General features: G+C 39.1%; 2 protein-coding genes across 11 annotated transcripts in view; both read left to right on the top strand.

Moving 5' to 3' along the window:
- Window positions 1–965: 965 nt before the first annotated feature.
- LOC134316992 (TSC22 domain family protein 1-like) overlaps window positions 966–20,168 on the top strand; it is a 92,157-nt gene continuing 72,954 nt past the window's right edge. For all 10 annotated transcript variants that reach the window (XR_010013154.1, XR_010013153.1, XR_010013152.1 and 7 more), the window contains exon 1: window positions 966–3,575. Coding sequence is in view for 7 of the 10 variants with exons in the window: in XM_062997610.1 (XP_062853680.1) it covers window positions 1,396–3,575 (2,180 nt within the window). In the remaining 3 variants the exon portion in view is untranslated. The remainder of the gene's footprint in view (window positions 3,576–20,168) is intronic.
- Window positions 10,454–13,739, top strand: LOC134316994 (uncharacterized). Its single transcript, XM_062997614.1, has 3 exons — window positions 10,454–10,524; window positions 11,732–11,961; window positions 13,423–13,739. The coding sequence occupies exons 2-3, from the start codon at window positions 11,732–11,734 to the stop codon at window positions 13,457–13,459; spliced, it is 267 nt and encodes an 88-aa protein (XP_062853684.1). The 5' UTR covers window positions 10,454–10,524; the 3' UTR covers window positions 13,460–13,739.

The following is a 20,168-nucleotide window of genomic DNA, read 5'->3' as shown; positions in this document are numbered from 1 at the left end:
AATACTTGGAAGTGTTTTGTGTTTTATTAAAGGCCTAAAATGCAGAAATAGATTTATTATTTTTATATATATTAACAAAAGAAATTAAGTTGACCAGACAAAACAGGAAATCTTGGCTTCATAGTGTCTGCAATAAAATAAGTCAACAGAAAAGTAATGTGCACTTTTCATACTGCTCCAGCTTTTTCTAATTTGGATTTTTAGTTTTTTAAATGTATTACCAAAAATGTATTTATTGGGAGTAGTCTTTTAATGTGTTCCAGAGCTGAATAATATACAGACGAGCCAAAAACATTAAGACTACCACCATAAATGTGTATCACTGCTTATTTTATAACAGTTGTACATGCATGTCACCTTCAGAAAGATATTACATGTTGGGCTGATGCTAGCTAATTAAATACAGGTTGAATGCAGCAGATATGGGCGTGTGTAAAGACCTGGGGTAATTTCATAAGAGCCAAATTCTTATGGGCTGATGAATAATTGGACTAACAAGCGCCTGGCCAATTGTAATTGAGTACAAACTCCCTCAGCCAGACTCCAAAATGTTTTAGAAAGCCTCTGATCTATCTCCTCCCATTCTACTCGTCATAGGAGTAACTGCTAGCTCGGTAATTAGCATCCTAGCTAACTGCATACAACTGTGTCACTCGGGCGGCGGAAGCTCATAAGAAAAGGGGATGATACAGCAAGCCTGAACTAAAACAATTGCGAGATGGATTAACTGACTTGACAAGGATAAGAGGATTCATAAAATTTTATATTTACGTGCTCGTCGAATCGACTGCGTTAGCAGCAATCTATTAAACCAAATATGCAGTACAGTTTAGCAGCGTCTGATCCCGTGTGATAGAGGTGATGTCGCATGACAGCTGGTTGTACTGAATTGTACAGCTAGCCAGCTACCTGCGCTGTGATAAATGTTATTTTCAGAAGTAAATATGCTTCGTCTATATAAGTACACACAAATGTGTTTAGAAAGATTTAAGTAGATTTTGAATAGTGCTTCAGATTTTCACGTAGCTGTACCTAAGACTTGTCAAATTCTTCAGCAGTGGCTAGCTCTGCCGAGCATTGTAGCTAGCTGAATGTAACGCAGTAGACTGTCTAACTCCTAGCTACTTTATTAGATGTTTGTTGAATTTTACAAAACCATTCTTGTTTTTATTACTCACAGATTGATTTTATTGTAGCTTTTACTGGGCTTTTAGGCCACCTGACACCGTGTGTTTGGTCTGTAAATATTTAAATTGGGTTGAAGTGTTTGTTAGATAGTTTGCTGCTAACGAAGTTATTCCTAGGCTCTAGTTTGTGTACTTGCTCAGTCTTTAAATAAAGCAGTGTTGCACATGTCTTCTGCAAATTAGTAAAGTTCCGATTAATTCGTATGAAATGCATCACTCTGAATCAACGGGGGATTCTCCTGGGATTAAAAAAATGGCGCATGCGTCTGTTTTTACCAGCCGTAGGGGTAGTAACACGGGAAGCAGTGGCATGTCTTCCTCGTCAAACTCCGCCAGTATGAACTGTAATTCTATTACTACCGATGACCACCAGTCATTATTGCTAATGCAACACACATCATCTACTGGATCATTTCCTGGTCTGCATCATCCTCCGAACAGCCTCAACGTACACACACAGTCTCAATCTCTTCAAGGCTCTGGAACGCAGATTAAAAAGAAAAGTGGCTTCCAGATTACCAGTGTTTTACCAGCACACGTTAGTGCCAGCACCAACAACAGTATAGCAGATGATACAGAGAGCTATGACGAGATGGATGAGTCGCATACAGAGGACCTGTCCTCCTCTGACATCCTTGATGTGTCTGTGTCACGGGCCACTGACACAGGAATTCCTGAAAGAAGCTCCTCGGAGGAAACACTGAATAGCCTTCATGGAGGCAAAACTCCTGGAGTTGTATCTCCTAATGAGCCTGTAAAGCATCATGTGCAGACCATTCAGCAAGAATATATGGTGAATGGGACTGTTCATCTAAGCCACCAGCTTCATGGACTCCATAAGGACCAGGGGATGCATTCTTTGTCTGCTTCACAACCAGCTCAAGGAGTGCTAGTGTGCTCTCAATCAGTAGGCAACGTTGTTACAGCCGCCGGTAGCCCTGTTAAATGTGGTTCTGCTGTACAGGGTAGGACCCAAAGAGCTCCCTCAGTCCAAGGGGAAATTGGAGCTACTGGACTTTTAAACCAGCTGTTATCCTCAGTGTCAAGTTCTACAAGTGGAGCAGGAAATCCAGAATGTGTGGTTGTGACATCTGCTAATGGAGGAAATCTGGTTGAGACAGGTAATATGATAGAAGTTACAGCTACAAGTGCACAGCCTCCTCCAACAACTAACAGTACTCATAGTCAGGTTTCCACAGTATCGCGTTTTAGAGTGGTGAAGCTGGACTCCAGCACAGAACCCTTTAAGAAAGGACGGTGGCTGTGCACAGAGTATTATGAGAAAGAGGGTTCTTTTACCGCTCCATTTACAGATTCTGCAGCCCCCAACCAAGCTGTGGAGACCATTATTCAGTCCGATAGTGAAACCACAAGTGGAAGTTCCTCTAGCAGCACAATAAATGGAGGAGGGGATCAAGGAGCACAGCCAGTCCAGCAGACTTATTCTCAGCCTGCGGTGCCTACTTACTCCAGTCTTTTCCAGACCACTCCTCAGATTCACATAAATTCCCAGGATCCAGTAATTTGCACTGTTGTCCCAGCAACTGTAGTTCCCCCTAACAACCCACAATTTGTTTCAGTCCCAGGTTTACTGGGAACTGAGGGACAGTCTCACCCTACCAGACCCCAACAGCAAATTTCCTCTACAGTAGAAGGCCAAGCAGGTCAAAAAAATGACTGCTCTATAAATCAGCAACTGTCTGGAAACCAGAGCTTGCAGCCTGTGGATTATGCCCATATTTCACAGGGCATTCAAATTACAGTTCAGTCTCATCAGATGCCACCAGTACAGGACAGTGTCACGTCTGGAGCAACTTCAGTAGCTGGGCTTCCACTTGGGACTCCTGCAGTGGCTGCGCCACAGGTTATATCTCCAAGGCCCCAGGTTCCAGCTCCACAGATGATGTTGACACAAGTAAGCACAGTAGGTCAGGCACAGCAAAATCAACCACATTTGCCCCCAGAACAGCAACAGGCTATTGTGAGTCAGCCATCCCAACAATCCTCAATAACTACAGTCTATACTGTACCTAGTATACCTTCTTCTCTCCAAAGCAACTTTCAGCCAGTCACTTCTCAAACCGTTCAGCTTGGAGGTCCAGTTGCAGGCCACTCTGGTGGAGTAGGCCTGACACTGCATCAACAGGTAGGCCAGTCATCCCAACTCCCTCCAGCAAGGGGTCTTTATGCTGGGGTGGCATCTCTGACTGCCTCTCAGCTTGAAGATGCTGGTCGACTACTGTTCCAGCACCAGTCTCTACTTTCTTTGCCACGCCTGACTACAGGAGGAGTGTCTGGACTCATTGGCTCAGTGGCAGGTGCCAATCTTGGACAGGAGGGCAGTGCCAGTGTGGATGCCAGTGCTTTTGCAGGCACAGATGAGGAAAGGTAAGAGTGATATTGAGTTATTAAAAAACCTTGATATTGACATAACTGTGTTTAACTTAGTAATAACAGTAAAAAGCCCTTGGGTGGTGCAGCGATTAAACACGCTAGCCCATTTGTCTTGAGTTCCAAATCTTGAGTTCTTGAATTCAAATCTTAGCTCTGCTATCAGCCGGCTGGGCATCTACACAGACACACAATTGGCTTGGTGTCTGGAGCTGAAACACTTCCTCGCCGCTGGTGCAAGTGCAGCCTCTGCTGACCAGTTAAGCCAGCTGTAAGGGGGGTGGCTGATCACAGATGGCAGTTCACAGACCCCGTCCCCGTCAGGTGAAAAGAAGTGATTGGCGGCTGTGAGCATGTTTAAGGGGGTGTGTGACGGCCTCGGCCCTTCTCATTCGAGGGTAGGGTGGGTGTTGAGCACTAATTGATTATAACTGGATTGGCTAAAAAGGAAAAAAACAAAGACTTGATGAAAAATATCACAGTACTAACTAAACTCAAACTCAAAAGATGCTTTATTGGCATGACAAATAAGGACATTCGTATTGCCAAAGCTCAGTTACAGAAAAAGAAAAATAACAATAAGAAAGAACCAATATATACAAAACAGTTACAGGTGCAAAAATAATAATATAAACAGTGCAAATAATAACAATAAAATTATAACATTTACAGTTAAAGTAGTATGAAGTAGTCATAAAAAATTAGATTGTGTTTGTGTGTGTGTGTGCGCGAGACATGGTCACCCACTGTCCCTCACCTGGTGGCAGGTGTGTGTATAGAGTGCTGCTAGTGTGCAGCTCTCTCTGTGCTCCCCCAGTAGGTGGGGCAGGTTGTCGGGGTCTGGGAAGGAGTTGAAGTTAGGGAGGATGATGTTAAATTTGGGGAAGAATTGGGCCCGGACTTTGTGGTATTTGGTGCATTGGGTGAGGAAGTGCAGCTCCGTCTCTACTGTACTGAGAGTGCAGTGCTGGCACAGCCTCTCCTCCCGGGGCAGCCAGGATCGGGTGTGTCGCTCCGTCTCCACGGCCAGATTGTTTGCGCTCAGTCTGTACCTCGTCAGGGTGTTTCTTAATTTAGGGTCGGATACTGTGCTCAGATAATGTGCTGCACTGTAGTGTCTGTTTAGGTCCAAATAACACTGCATTTTACTTTGAACTTTAGTTTCAGTTTCCCAATAATTCAGATATTTAATTCTTTTTGTGTAATTTGGTTTATTCTAATTGGATTTGCAGATTTCTCCTGTTCCTGAGTCTTTATTGTGTTAGTGTGTTTTAGTTGTGTGTAGGTGGTGTATCGGTGCAGTGACTCAGGGCCAGTTGGATGAGGGGACTTGTATCTTTGCTCAGCTCTTGGTGTTTCAGGACTTTGTAATGATAAGTTTGGGGGTCGCTCTCTTTTAGATGGTTCCAGAAATTGATTGCTCTTTTTTGTATGTTTATAATAAGAGAAAATCTACCAAATTCTGCCCTGCATGCATTGTTCGTGGTGTCTATGCACCTTTAGGATGGTTTTACATAACTCTGTGTGCAGGGTCTCTAATGGATATTTGTCCCAATTGTGGAATTGATGGTGTGTAAGCCCCATACTTCACTGCCATATAGAGCAATCGCTTCAATTATTGATTCAAAAATTTTGAACCAGATTCAAATTTTCAAGAATGTTTGTCATTTTATGGCATAGAAGGCCCTGCAATCTTTTTCTCTCAGTTCATTTACTGCTGGGTTAAAGTTTCCTGTTGAACTAATTTTTAGTCCGAGGTAAGTATAATCTTTAGTGTGCTCAATTTCATGATTTCCTAATTTAAAAGTGTGTTTGGCTCCCTGAGATCTGGGTCTTTTCTGGAAGGTAATAATTTTGGTCTTTTTGAAGTTGACTGTCAGGGCCCAGGTCTGACAGTACTGCTGCAGCAGGTCCAGTTTGTGCTGAAGACCCTGAGCACTGGGAGACAGCAGGACCAGATCATCTGCATACAGCAGGAGTTTAATCTCCGAGTTGTGTAGAGTGAGACCGGGCGTGGCTGAGTGCTCTAATATGGAGGCCAATTCATTAATATAGATGTTAAATAGAGTTGGACTTAAACAGCAGCCGTCTCACTCCACGCTCCTGAGAGATGCGATGTGTTCTCTTACTGCCAATTCTTATTCCGCACTGGTTTTCTGTGTACATAGATTTAATAAGATCATATGTTTTACCCCCTATACCACTTTCCAACATTTTATAAAACAATCCTTGATACTAAATTGAATCAAAAGCAATCAATAAAACATGCAAATATTTTAGAATTATTTTGAGCTACATATTTTTCGATCAGGGTGTGTAGTAGGGCTGGGCGATTTTTATGATTAATTCGGTTAATTCGAATGAACGTTTTCACCCGATGTTAGAAATGTGACAATCACGATTGTTTACATACTTTATATTTTAATAAAAATGCCAACATGTCACGAGGCAGAAACTGAGCATACGCTCGCGGAATATATATATCAAGGAAAGTTTAATATCAAAAAGGCAAAAACAGTGTACAAAATCAGTGAAAACTAAAACAGTAAATGGAAGACAATAAGTGTCATACACAGTAACGGTTTGATTCAGTAATAAGGAGCGCAAACACGATCGGCAAAACAAGACACACGAACAGAAGAGTTTAATTAAGATTGACTGAATTGAACACAGCTGAAATGAATCAAAACTCCAGAGCTGATGAGTGCAATCAGGATTGGCTGACCGGGGACATGTGATAGTCACGTGACAGTCCGTGGGAGCATGGGAATTGTAGTCTATATTGTTAGAAGCAGATCTTAAGACCTCCATCCACCCCCCAGTCACAAGAGGACAAAATCAAAGCTGAGTGATTACTTGATGTCCCCCCCAGTGTAGATACTGATACAGACTCACTTCAGTGGTGGAAACAGTAAACAGGCTCGTGTTCCTTTTAAGAAACCTGTAAAGAACTTATATGGTTTTGCACTTTTCTTAATGTAAGGAGGTTATGCTGCACATTATTTAAAGTGAGTTGTTTGTGAGTTATTCCAAAAAAGGGTATACAGGGTGTCCGCGGATCCTTAAAAAGTCTTAAATTCGTTTATCTTAAAAAAAGGCCTTAATTTGTCTTAAAAAGTCTTAAATTCATCTGCCACTGGTCTTAAAAATGCCACAGAGTGTAAATATAATTTAGGTTTTATTTTCACGGATTGTATCTCGTAATTTCCAGATTTCGTATGCAAATAGTTTACCTGTTTAAACGGCGGACTGAACTAAGCGGAACCAACAGCAGTCTTAATGGTTCTGAGGGGCGCTAATTTGAGGTAACCTTACGCTCCTTACTTGCTAAACGCCACTGCTGGCATGGGGAAGTGTAATTTAATAACGGTTTGTACGGGTGCTGGAAATCCTTGAAAATGCTTGAATTTTAATGTCGTATTTTCCAGGTTTGAAAAGTGCTGGAATTTTGGGTAAAGTGCTTGAAAATGCTTGAAATCGTAACAGTATTTATTTCACTACAAATAGCTATCTGACCGAATAGTTCGCTTATTAGAGAAATAAAAAAGTCGCAGAGCCTAAAAGGAAAACTGCTCCGCCTGTGCCTTGCTTGCGCCTGTGTGTAAGAGTGATGCGAATTCCGGCTCTTTTTGGTGAGCCATTTGGCTCAGCCATGGGCTCAGCTCACCGAGAAGAGCCGGATCTTTCTGCCCCAAAACGGCTCTTCAATTTTACCACTTCTGCCTGTGGAGTGCCTGCCCGTGCCACAGAGAAGATCACCCTAACATTCTGCCTTGTTTTAAGTTACAAAAGGAAATAAAGAAAGTAACGGCTCTTGGACGGCAGTCGGCTCCCATTGTTCACGTAAAAAATAGTTGGCTCAAAGAGCTCGTTCGCGACCAACAGCTAGTGTGTGTGACTGCGTCTGTTTTCATGTATGACCCGTCCGAAGAGACAGTGGGTGACTTTTAGTGATGAGTCGTTCGCGAACGATCCGATTCTATTGAACGGCTCTTTCAAATGAACGAAAGGAACCGAGTCGTGCCTCTGGGAGCCGCTATGTGTATTTTTTTATTTTGCGCAGTTCTTATCGACTGTAATCCACCCATTCAGCTTCACATCAGTAGAGGGAATTAAGCAGTCATAATAAAGAGCGAGCGAGAGACACACACACACACACACACACACACACACACACACAGAGCCGTAACAGAGCTACAGATAGAACATGCAAAAAATAAGCAGTGCTCTTAGTATAATGACAAATAATTAAGAAATAAACTTGTTTAATTATGCTAACATGTAACAGGACAGATTATTCCCGAGCGGAGAAATCGAGTGAAGTCAGAGAACGTGTTTTTTTAAAATGCAAACTTGCCCTAAATGCTGCAATTTAATTATTTTTGTGTTTCTAATTGTTTTTTTTAAGCTTGAAATGTAAGCCCAGTTTGGCTACAAGTTATACAGCAGAGCGTTCGAGACTTTTATGCAGTCACCTCAGCACTTGGCGACCCCACTCTGTAACTTTACGTGGTCTACCACTTCGGGGCCCGAGTTGCTGTCGTTCCCAATCCCACTTTGTTATACCACTGACAGTTGACTGTGGAATATTTAGTAGTGAGGAAATTTCATGACTGGACTTGTTGCACAGGTGGCATCCTATCACGGTACCACGCTGGAATTCACTGAGCTCCTGAGAGCGACCCATTCTTTCACAAATGTTTGTAAAAGCAGTCTGCATGCCTAGGTGCTTGAAGTGAATACTTTTGGCAATATAGTGTATGTATTTGAAAAATTAGAGAAAATTGAGACCCTGTTTTCAGTGTACAGACGATTTTGGTTTATACAAAATATAAGTATAAATGGTTTTGGTTATACAAAACTGTTCATTTAAGTTTAAATAATTAAATATTGGTTAAACAGAAAATACAGCCCTCGCATGCTTACAATAAAGTCTGTAAACATAATGTTGATGTGGGCTTTTTGCTGCTTTGTTACTGCGACAGTGGTCTTAATTTTTGTCTCAGAGTGGTATTAAAAAGTCTTAAATTTAATTTCCCAATACCTGCAGATACCCTGATATAGCTAATTAAGATTTCTATTTTGTTTTAATTATTGTTAATTATTGTTATACAGTTATTGTTATAAAGTTTGAGTTCCTTGAAAGGATAATTATCGGTGGTGCTGTTACTATTTTTGCACTTCTGCAGTCTTTTAAATGAAAATGTAAAAAAAAAAAATTTATTATTATTCAATTGCATAATACAAGAACAAAAAAATCTAAATCGTAATAATTTTTTTTTTTTTTGGCAAAATCGTCCAGCCCTAGTGTGTAGGGTGTAAATGTAATCTGTTGTGTGGTAATTTGGTAGAAATCTAATTCAACTTTTACTCAGGAATTAATTATACTTTAGAATAACTTCTGCCTCTAATTATTAGGGTTGAATTTATCTCCACTTTTGTAGATTGGTGTTATGAGACTTTGAATCCAGATTTCAGGGAAGGAGGATCTAGAGGATTCTGGTGGTCTTTAATAGCCCATTCCAGTTTCTCTAACTTACTTGATTGCTCTATGATTGTTAGTTGTTTTTGGGTGTACTGAGCTTTTTTGGTTCTGAGTGTATGTTTATACTGGGTTTCACAGTAAAGAAGTTGTATGTTACTGTTGTTTGGATCTCTGTGGTTTTTGGTTTGATATTTTACGGAGTTCTTTTCTTAAAATTTGACAGTCTTTGTCGAACCAACTGTCATCTTTTGTAAATGTAGGTTTTGATGTAGATTTAATTTTTAATTGAGCTTTATCTGCTGTATTTTTAAAGATCTGATTAATATTTTGGACTGCCTGATTCACTCCTTCTTTACTGTGAATGTACGCAGTGTCTAGAAAGTTACTGCGCTGTTCTCGGCCCATCTGTATGATTTGGGGATGATGTACAGCTTACTGGGCCATGTGTGTGTGGTGGGGTTAGTTTCTGTCTTTTTGATGAACACAGTAATTTGGCTGTGATTAGACAGAGGGGTTAGAGGTTTAACAGTAAATACACAGAGAGAAAGGGTCTAAATCTGTTATTATATAATCTACTGTACTGTTACCAAGAGGTGAGCAGAACGTGTACCTTCCTTATGAGTCTCCTCGTGTTCTACCATTGACTATGTACAATGTAACTATTTATTGGGAACATCACACTACACACCACAGTCATGTCAGATGGTTCAGACTTTCAAAAAGGCAAAACCTTGGCATTTGTCCTAAATCAGATGTTGGCACTGAAAGGCCAGTGTCTGCACTAATAAGGGTACTCCTAAACTCTTGTCACAAAGTTGGCTTTTTATTAATTTCCGATGCTTTACCTTGTTAAGCTTGTGTGAAGACGGTTGTTTAAATGTTTGCACTTTTAAGTGGTCTTCAAGCTGAGCCTATTTTTTTTTCCCCCCTCACCATGTCCGCTAGAACCAAGTCACCTTGGAAACGATGGATCACCCAAACAATGCTGGCAACCTAGGTAGGATTAGGGGCTGTGGTGCAATCAGCATCAGCATTTTGATGTGTTTTTTGTAGTATATAATGATAATGTGTTTTGTTGGTGTTTTATGAAAACAATGCTATGAGAAAGTATTCTTCCATCTTCCTATCGGTTTTCTCTTTGTTCCATATTTGTTATGCTAATTTGTTTAACCCTTTAGAGCCGGCCCATTCAAATTTCGAAACAATAATTTCGATGGCTTAAAGCCTTGTATCTCCGCCGTCCAATCACTGATTGTAAATCTGAAAACTGCCCCAGGTAGCTGACAACCCAGGCTAAAAGGCAATATCATTGGTCAAGCGGTTTGTGTCGTGGCTGGTTTGCATATTTAATGAGAAGGTGGAGAATTTATTTTTTTCATTTGCCCCGCCCTCACACGGAGCGCTGCTGAGACAGTCGACTGGATAACAACACAGAAAGAGAAATTCTGTCAGTGAAATAAGGTAAGATTTATTTTAAAACTGTTTATTAGTGTTAATACCTTTCATTTCTACTCAGAAAACTTAGCTTTAATGGTAAAATTGTAATATTATTAGTGTTTACGCTTTGTGAGTTTGAGAGTTGCGTTCTAAGTTTAGTCAGTCAGGTGCTCTGCTCTCCTTTCTGAATCGATTGTAATGTTTTTTATGTCCATCTAGATGGAAATAAATACGTGTGGAGAGTTTATCAGATACCCTTTTAGTCTCGTTTGTTTAGTAGTTTGTAAAGTATGCAGCAGTTTTACACAAATAAGTGATTAGTAGTGAACCTAAGCTAAGCTAAGCTACCGGGCTGTTTGTTGCACCCTGCAGCCATGTGGTTTGAAAAGGCTGCCAAAGTTAGATTTTATGCATGTAATCTTGAAATCAGTTATAGCTTACTTGTTTTACTTCAATACTGTCTAAAGTCTGCTTAGAAATCACCTTAGCTTTGCTCATAATAGCATTACATTTTGCATTGCATGCATTTAGCATGAGTGGCTAAAGTAAGCTGAGGCAGAAAGCATAAAGGTGAAAGAGAAATATTATTTTATCTATAAAATATTTCTGTCAAATTTGCATCATTTTCTAAAAAATTGCTGCATTTATTTGAGAGACTAAAGTATGCTATGCTACCATATAGGTGCATATAAGTAGATAACATGTCAGTCTGGGCAATTTATAACTTCTTTTTTTACCATAATATATTTTTTTCTGTGGTAATTCTTACTTGTATCAGTGAAATATAGTTTTATCTATAAAATATTTCTGTCAGAGTTGCATAATTTTCTAATGTATTGCAAGATATATTTGAAAGGGACTAAAATATGGTATAAAACTTTTTTTGAAAGCTTTTTTTGAAAGCATACAGGTGCATAACATTTCAGTCTGTGACTCTTTACAACATTTTAAATATAACCATAGAATCAAGTTTTGTCTTGTATTTATTGCTCCTCTTAGATAATTATTGTTTTATGTGTAAACCATGTGCCAGATTTGAGAAACTTTTGTCATATGTATTGGTTCAGTGTACTTGAGTTTACTTCTAAACATGAGCCTGTGGACATTAGCTTCTCTGGCAAAAACATATAGAGTATTTGTGATTGAATTCTACATATATGTAATTTTTTTTTAAATAACATCACTGTCACCACCTTTATTCACTGTAATCTCTTTCTTTTATTATTCTGAGATGGATGGAGACAAGGCTCAATATTCATGCCTTATTGAGTCTCTGAAGAGGAGACGGCGGCTAGGCCCTGACGAGCTTAGACTTATTGCTGAACATGACAGCGATGAAGATCATGAAGGCATGACCATTGAAGAGGAGGACTTCATGGACATGGAGCTCTTGGATGAAGGGGAAGAAGAGGATGAAGAGGAGCAAGATGAGCAGAGGGATCAACAAACAACCTCCTATCGGTAAATGCATGTATTCCAATAGTGTGTATTTGTAAATGTGTGTGTGTACATATATGCTGACAATAAATGTCAGCATTTGCATCCACACACACAATCAGGGCTGCCAACAAAAAGTTAAAATTAACAAAAGAGTACAAACTGAGATTATGATTTTTACTAATGTTTGCTTTCTTTTATGGGTTTGGTTAGTCTTTCTTGTCCCATGTCAGGTAGGAAGCGGAAACGCTTTCCTGACTCTGTATCCTTTCCTTCCTATGCTGATGTAGACACAGAAGCACCAAAGCCCATACCATTTAATCCCTCTCGTCCAGTAGGCATAGATCTGGAAAGTGTGCATAGGGCTGTACGGTCAGCCACAAGTACCTTGCGTGAAATAGACTTCAAGTTGTTTTTCACGTGCCGAGATTTGCCAGTTTACAAACTCTAAGGGGTGGGAGCTTGTACTGAATAGGCCGTCTTATGCGAACCATCATGGGGCATGGGAAGAAGTGACCCCGGATGAATTCTACCGGTTTCTTGGGCTCCTTATTTACATGGGTTTCACGTCCCTGCACAGCATTCACAGATATTGGGGAACCAAATCTCTTCAGAGTTCATGGGCCAAGTTATTCATGTCCCGTGACCGTTTCAAGGAATTGATGGCAGCCCTCCATGTTGTAGATCCTGCCACAGAAAATAATCTTGATCGTCTTAGGAAGTTGCGTTACCTGATGTCTTAGTTGTTCAGTGGAAGGACACGCGAGCAGTTACATGCCTCTCTAATTTCCACAATGCTAATGATTCATCAGAGGTTTCTAGGATGGTAAAGAATGGTGCCACGTGGGACAGAAAAGTAGTCCGTCAACCAGCTGTAGTAAAGGACTACAATAAACACATGGGAGGTGTTGACAGATCTGATCAAATGTTAAACACATACAGTCTGCTTCAGAAAACTCAAAAGTGGTGGAAAACACTTTTCTTCCATTTTGTGGACATAGCCGTCGTTAATAGTTTCATTTTGTTTCAGGACTGGCATCATTCCAATCCAGCATCACGTTATGGGTTTAGTTCAGCAGGCTACAGCCAGATAAACTTTAGGGAAAATCTGTCGCACCAACTTGCAGACATTTTCGTCGATTCAATTTTGCCATCTCAGCTTTCAGTAGCTCCAACCACTTCCTCATCGTTTTACGTCACCCACATTCCTCAGATAGAGCAAGTATCAAGAAATTGCTGGCTTTGCTACAAAAAATTCAAAAAAGAAAATAAAACAAAGATTGCATGCATGGCTCCTGAGTGCCAAGGTAGAAGATTTTGTTTAGTTGGCAATCGAAACTGTTTTCAGTCTTGGCATTCTAGCGAAGGAGATGAGTTTTGCAGTTAGACCTACACAGGGCTTCTGTCTTCTACTGTCAGTCCCTCTCATCCTTTCTCAACCCCTGTGTTTGTGTATATGTTCTTTGTTTCTCTTTCTCTTCACAGGTCAAAGTTCAGTGTTCATTGGAAGGAGGTAATTTGAGGTAATTATCCATTGTGCATTGTCTTAAATATTTTGTAGTGAATTTTTGGCAAAATGGCGTAGATGAGATTTGATATCCTGTTGCCTCAAAACTGTTTACTGAATTGTTCAATGATTATCCTGAACAAATAATTGCTTTTTCTTGTATTGTTGAATTGGATTATTTGAAAGTTTGTTTTATGGAGTGATGTTCTTCAGTAGTGCTGAACTATATTGTATTGTTGTTTTGAAATTATTTATAGAATGAGAAGTGTATATAATTCTAATAAAAATCTTTAATGTTTTTGAACTATACACTGTTGTTAGAGTGCTTATTTTGTCAAATACATTTTATCTGCTGTCTTTCAAAAATATGAATGTTGACAATTTAGTAATAATTAAGAAAAAAGTACACTTTCATTGGTTTATAGTGTATGCTGACATTGGTAAAAAGTGAGGTGAAAAAGGAGCTACACGAACATTCTAAATTGCTAAATGACACCTGCTAAATTGATCATAACTTTTGAATAGAAGATGATAGATTCAAAATTATTATCTTGACAAATGGCTCACAAAATTGCAAACATTTCATATGTTCTATATTGTTCTCTATATTGCACAGAAATGTGTTAAAAATGTAAGTATTTATGAATTAAATAAAAAACGAGAGATTTTTTTAGGTTGATTTTGAAGGTTTTTTTGTAAACATTTATTATATTACACTTGAAAAACATTGTGTTTCATATAATTTTAAAGAACTGATTCTCCTGGTTATAATGGTGTGTGTATATGCAGGGTTTTTTTTCATAAAAGTACACTTTCATTGGTTTATAGTGTATGCTGACATTGGTAAAAAGTGAGGTAAAAAAAAGGAGCTACACGAACATTCTAAATTGCTAAATGACACCTTCTGCTAAATTGATCATAACTTTTGAATAGAAGATGATGGATTGAAAATTATTTTCTTGACAAATGGCTCACAAAATTGCAAACATTTCATATACTCTATATTTTTCTCTAAATTGCACAGAAATGTGTTAAAAATGTAAGTATTTATGTATGAAATAAAAATTGAGAGTTTTTTTAGGTTGATTTTGAAGGATTTTTGTATAGATTTGTTTATATTACACTTAAATAACCATACTGAGTTTTATATCATTTTAAAGAACTGATTCTTCTGGTTATAATGGTGTGTATATATAGTCTATGCTATGTATGGTATTTACACAATAAGGTTTTTTCTATGACCATGTTACATAGTGTCTGAAAATGGAATGTTCCACTCAGGCATGAAAGGGTTAAATGTGACAAAAGAAAAAAAACTATTTTCAAATGATGATTCCTTTATCCAGAGACCAGTTTTGTTTGACTAAAATAATTTTTAGAGATGCATGAGTACCGATACTGGTATCGGGTATTTGCCCGATACCGCGCTCATTAACTTGTACTCGTACTTGCAAACGAGGCTCTGATACTAAACGTCCGATACCGTGTGCCTAGTGCACGTTGCTGCGTTATGCCTAGTTCACACTACACGATTTTTGCCCTGATTTTTGCTCGGCGACTGGTCGGCGCTAGATTTGCCGGCTCGGTAGCAACTCGCCGTTCGCTCGGCAATCAAAACTCGGCTCTCGATCGCTAAGTGTGAACTATCCAACAACTCGATCCGACCGGCTCGCCGTGCGCTCGGCGACCGGATCTAGTTTTCTAGCATGTCAGATATCTGATCTGAGATGTGCGACTGGGAATGAGTGACATGTCGAACAGCCAATGAGAACGCAGGATACGGTGTGAGGGGAAACGTAGGAGAGGAGTGTAAACAGGTGGGACAGGAGGATAATATAGTTTATATCAGAATACACCGGCACACACACGTTTTACAGTATTTCTGACCTGATCGTTCTCTACAAAACATAACAACAAAACACCAACATTGCAAAAATATTTATTAACCTCCAACTCATTAACTCCATTAACTCATTAACTCCATCATTCTAAATAGGTATTGGTATTGGTATCGGTATCGGCAAGTACAAAAATACATGTACTTGTACTCAGTTGGGAAAAAAATGGTATTGATGCATCCCTAATAATTTTATAGAGAGGGCAGCTGTAGCCTAGTGGTTAAGGTACTGGACCAGTAATCAGAAGGTTGCCGGTTCAAGTCCCACCACTGCCAGGTTGCCACTGTTGGGCCGTATTTTGTGAGCTGTTTTGTGAGGCTTGTGGGTCTCAGAGATTAACAGACAAAAGAACAAAAATTATATGACAATTCTATTTGTTAAATTTTAACAAATTTAGAAATAGATGCTTGCAACTAGGGCTGGGCGATATTGCAAAAAAATTAAATCTCGATTATTTTCAAATTTATTAACGATTCTTGGTTTTTGTATGTTCTTGTATAATGCCAATGAAAAGACAAATGTCTTTTTTTTTTTTTTTTTTTTGCATTTTAATTTAAAAGACTGCAGAAGTGCAAAAACAGTAACAGCAATATGATATAACAACATAGAAATCTTAATGAGCTATATTCTTTTTAAGAATGGCTCACAAACAACTCACTTTAAATAATGTGCAAGCATAACCTCCTTACATTAAGAGCCACAAAAGGTTTTTTTACATGTTTCTTGAAAGGTACACAAGCCTGTTTTAGGCTTGAGAGATGCACTCTGGCAGGTAACAATGTTCCCATACGCACTGAAAACTTGCTTAGAAGGGGCACTGGTTGCAGGTATACAGAGATATTTCTTTGCAAGGTTGCTTAAGCTGGGGAAGTTTGTTTCATGCAGTTTCCACCAATTAAGTGAGTCTGTGTTAGTATCTATGCTAGGGGACATCAAGTAAGCAGTCAGCTCAGCTTTGATTTTGTCCTTTTGTGACTGGGGTGGATGGAGGTGGCACGGTGTGCTTTTAACAATATGGACTACAATTCCCATGCTCCCACGGACTCTCACGTGACTATCCCTGGTCAGCCAATCCTGATTGGTCCTCACGCTCACTGAGGATCAAGGAGTTTTGATTCAGTTCAACTGTGTTCAATTCCATGAATCTTATTTAAACACTGCTCTTTGTCTCGTTGCGAAGTATTGCAGACTGTGTTTGTGTGCATACCGAGCAGTCCTTGTTACCGTGTATGACCCTTGTTGGCCGTTATTCTCTGGTTTTGTACGTACACTGTTTTTGCCCTTTTGATATTAAACTTTCCTTGATCTACACTATATTGCCAAAAGTATTCGCTATATGATGTCGGCCCACGCTTTGCGGCTATAACAGCTTCAACTCTCAACTCAGTGAGTGAATACTTTTGGCGATATGGTGTATATTCCGCGAGCATGTGGTCAGTTTCTGCCTTATGACATGTTGGTATTTTAATTAAAATATAAGGTATGTAAACTTGTACAATCGCGATTGTCACATTTCTAATATTGTGTAAAAATGTTAATTCGAATTAACCAAATTAATTGTGAAAATCACCCAGCACTACTTGCAACACAATCAAAAAAAGCTGGAACAAAGGCATGTTTACCACTGGGTCACATCACCTTTTTTAAAATATATCTTTTAATCATTTGGAAATTGACCACACTAATTGTCGCAGTTTTGCAAGTGAAACTTTTGCCCCTTCTTGCTGTACACAAGATTTGAGGTGCTCAACATTTGCCATTGTCTGATTTTTCTTTTAAATGATGCACCATACATTTTCTATAGGAGACAGATAAGAACTACAGGCAGGCTATTTTAGCACACACACACTATGTCTACAAGCCCTGCTGTTGTAAATAGATATGTTCTTGGGAAAAGTTGTTGACGTCAGCATATACCAATATAAGCCTCTGCATTAATGGTATCTTCACATATATGCAGATCACCTATGCTGTGGGCACTGTTGCACCCCCATACCATGACGGATGTTGGCTTTTGCACCTTTCACTGTCTGGATGGTCCTTTTCATCTTTGGCACACATAATTTGATGTCCTAAAACAAGCTAAACACTGTGACTTTTTTTATATATATATTTTGTTTATGCATTCAAGAGTGCTCTCGGGGTGTGTCTCTCCCTGAGCAACAGGCCAATCGTTGTTCATGTGGCTGTTCAGCCCAGCCGGCAGGCAGAGACAGTTGTATTCGAGATCCCAGCTCTGGTGTCCCAGCGTGTATGAGCGGCAACACTGACATTTTTGTGTAAAATTTATGTATGTATAGAATTGATGATATATAATTTAAAAACCACTAAACTACTGCTTCTACAGTCCTTTTTACATTGTCTTTCACTACAATATTTTGTCGTTTTTGGTCTTCAAGTTGTTGCTTTGAGGTGTGTGTTGCATCATTACAATGCAATCTTTTGTCCGTGTGTAGTTGCAGGTACCCAACTCCAGAGCAGACAAAACACCCTGAGACTAATCCCTTCACTATGATCCACTGTTGTATTAATACACTGTGGTAAAGTGTGGTATGATTTTGTAGCAGCATCAATTTTCTTTAATAATTATAATAATAATAGTATTTATAATAATCTATGAACATGCTCTGGTGTCCCAGGTGGTTGTTTTTGTATGTGGTGTATTGTTGCTTTGCTATTTTAAAGTGATACTAGGGTGTAGCTAAGCCATCACTATAGTATTTTAAATGGTTACCAGGGTGTTGCTTAGTGGTTGCTTTGATGTCGAGGGTTTGCTAGTGTTGTTAAGTGCTTGCTCTCGTGGTTACTAGGTTGTTGTTAGCTGGTTGCTATGGTAGCCAAGGTTTATTGTTTTCTTCTATAAGTAAAATAATCTTTCAAAGATTTTGTGTTTACTCAAGTTGTCTTTGTCTTATGTAAATAGATTCTTACCCTTTTTATTGGAGCACAAGAAGTTTAAGTTAATACATTTACAGCCATTGTTTACCTATTTTAAATATGACCCTACTAAATACTAAGCAATTATGAAAAGCATGTATTTTTTTTTACTCTAATTGTTGAGCTCATTAGGATTTTACAGTGACAGACAGCCAATGAAGCCAGTAAAGCAAGTGCATTGTTTGCTTCAATATAAACACTAGGTAAATATTTACTAATTATTTTTATAGAAATGTTTGTTAATAAACAAACTATTATTGTGGTTTACAGGATAGACTGATTCTTACTTGCATTTGTCAGCTGGACTTGCCAGCTTTCATTTTTAAAAAGACTACATTTTGTTGCCTGTGATAATTAACCTGTGTCTCAAATTGTGCACCACATTCTAAATGATATAAACGCATCCATTGTAATCTTACTAAATTCATAAAAAAGTACTAGATGTGGCAGCTCGAAGGTCAAGTCAACTTTATTTATTTAGCGCTTTTTACAACAGACATTGTCTCAAAGCAACTTTACAAAATCCAGGACCAACAGTTACAAAAACCCCTGATGAGCAAGCCGAGGGCAACTGTGGCAAGGAAAAACTCCCTGAAAATTACAGGAAGAAACCTTGAGAGGAACCAGACTCAGCAGGGCCCATCCTTCTTGGGTGGCCTGGAGGATACTTTATATAAGTAGGATTTACACAAATCATACAAACACAGAATTAAATGAACTAAAAGTTATAAATGGCAATAAATAAATAAAATAAAAAAAATAATAATAATAATAGAATTGTTATTCGGTCTAGTCTTCAATAAAGTCTGTAGTGAGTTCTTGTCATTCTTGGTGCAATTACTTCAGACCCGTCACATCTGGCAGGAGCAGCATAGTTGTCACGGCAGTCTCGACTTCAATCCTTAACCTCGGCGGATAAACAGGTTTCCATCAGAATGCCCTCGGGGTAAAACAACAGAGAATGTAGTTAATAATGTACAATGCTAGTTGAGTAAAACAGTTTTACAGAGAGTTTTAGACTCTGGCAGACCTAATTATTCCAGCATAACTAAAAGGGAGAGCGAGCAGGTAACAAGGTCATGAAGGCTTTCATAGGACATCAGCGCCCACCTCCCCACCATCATCAAACCTGAGTGATCAGATAAGAGAGGCAGAACGACAGCAACCCAACATCCCTGATCACCACAAGTTTCTATGACCAAGAACCCCCAAGCTCTGCACCTTTGTCTATACTAATCAAAAGCCTGAGAAAATAAATATGTTTTCAGTCTAGACTTAAACATTGAGACTGTGTCCGAATCCCGAACCGAGACAGGAAGATTATTCCAAAGTTGTGGAGCTTTGTAAGAAAATGCTCTTCCACCAGCCATGGTCTTTTTCATTCTAGGAACTATAAGTAACCCTGCATCTTGTGAGCGAAGTGGACGTGCTAGGTTGTAGTGATTAATAAGTTCACTCAGATACTGTGGGGCCAGACCATGTGGCACTTTACAGGTTAGTAAAAGCATTTTGTAATCAATGTGGAATTTAACTGGTAGCTAGTGTAGAGATGATAGAACAGGACTAATATGATCAAATTTTCTAGTTCTAGTTAGCACTAGAGTCAAGTCAAGTCAACTTTATTTATATAGTGCTTTTTACAATAGACATTGTCTCAAAGCAACTTTACAAAATCCAGGACCAACAGTTACAAAAAACCCCTGTTGAGCAAGCCGAGGGCGACTGTGGCAAGGAAAAACTCCCTGAAAATTACAGGAAGAAACCTTGAGAGGAACCAGACTCAGCAGGGCCCATCCTTCTTGGGTGGCCAGGAGGATACTTTAAATAAATACACGATTTACACAGAGCATACGAACACAGAATTAAATGATCTAAAAGTTATAACTGGT

Source organism: Trichomycterus rosablanca, chromosome 6 (assembly GCF_030014385.1).
Source record: "Trichomycterus rosablanca isolate fTriRos1 chromosome 6, fTriRos1.hap1, whole genome shotgun sequence".
NCBI lineage: Eukaryota > Metazoa > Chordata > Actinopteri > Siluriformes > Trichomycteridae > Trichomycterus > Trichomycterus rosablanca.
The sequence above is the reverse complement of the archived record's forward strand: the minus strand, read 5'-3'. Positions and strand labels throughout refer to the sequence as shown.

What these genes read in the sequence shown, in the direction of transcription:
- LOC134316994 (XM_062997614.1), top strand. Translation starts at nt 11,732, where the DNA reads ATGGATGGAGACAAGGCTCAATATTCATGCCTTATTGAGTCTCTGAAG. An exon ending in CAACAAACAACCTCCTATCG is followed by an intron (nt 11,962 to 13,422) that starts GTAAATGCATGT and finishes TTCTCTTCACAG; the next exon opens with GTCAAAGTTCAGTGTTCATT.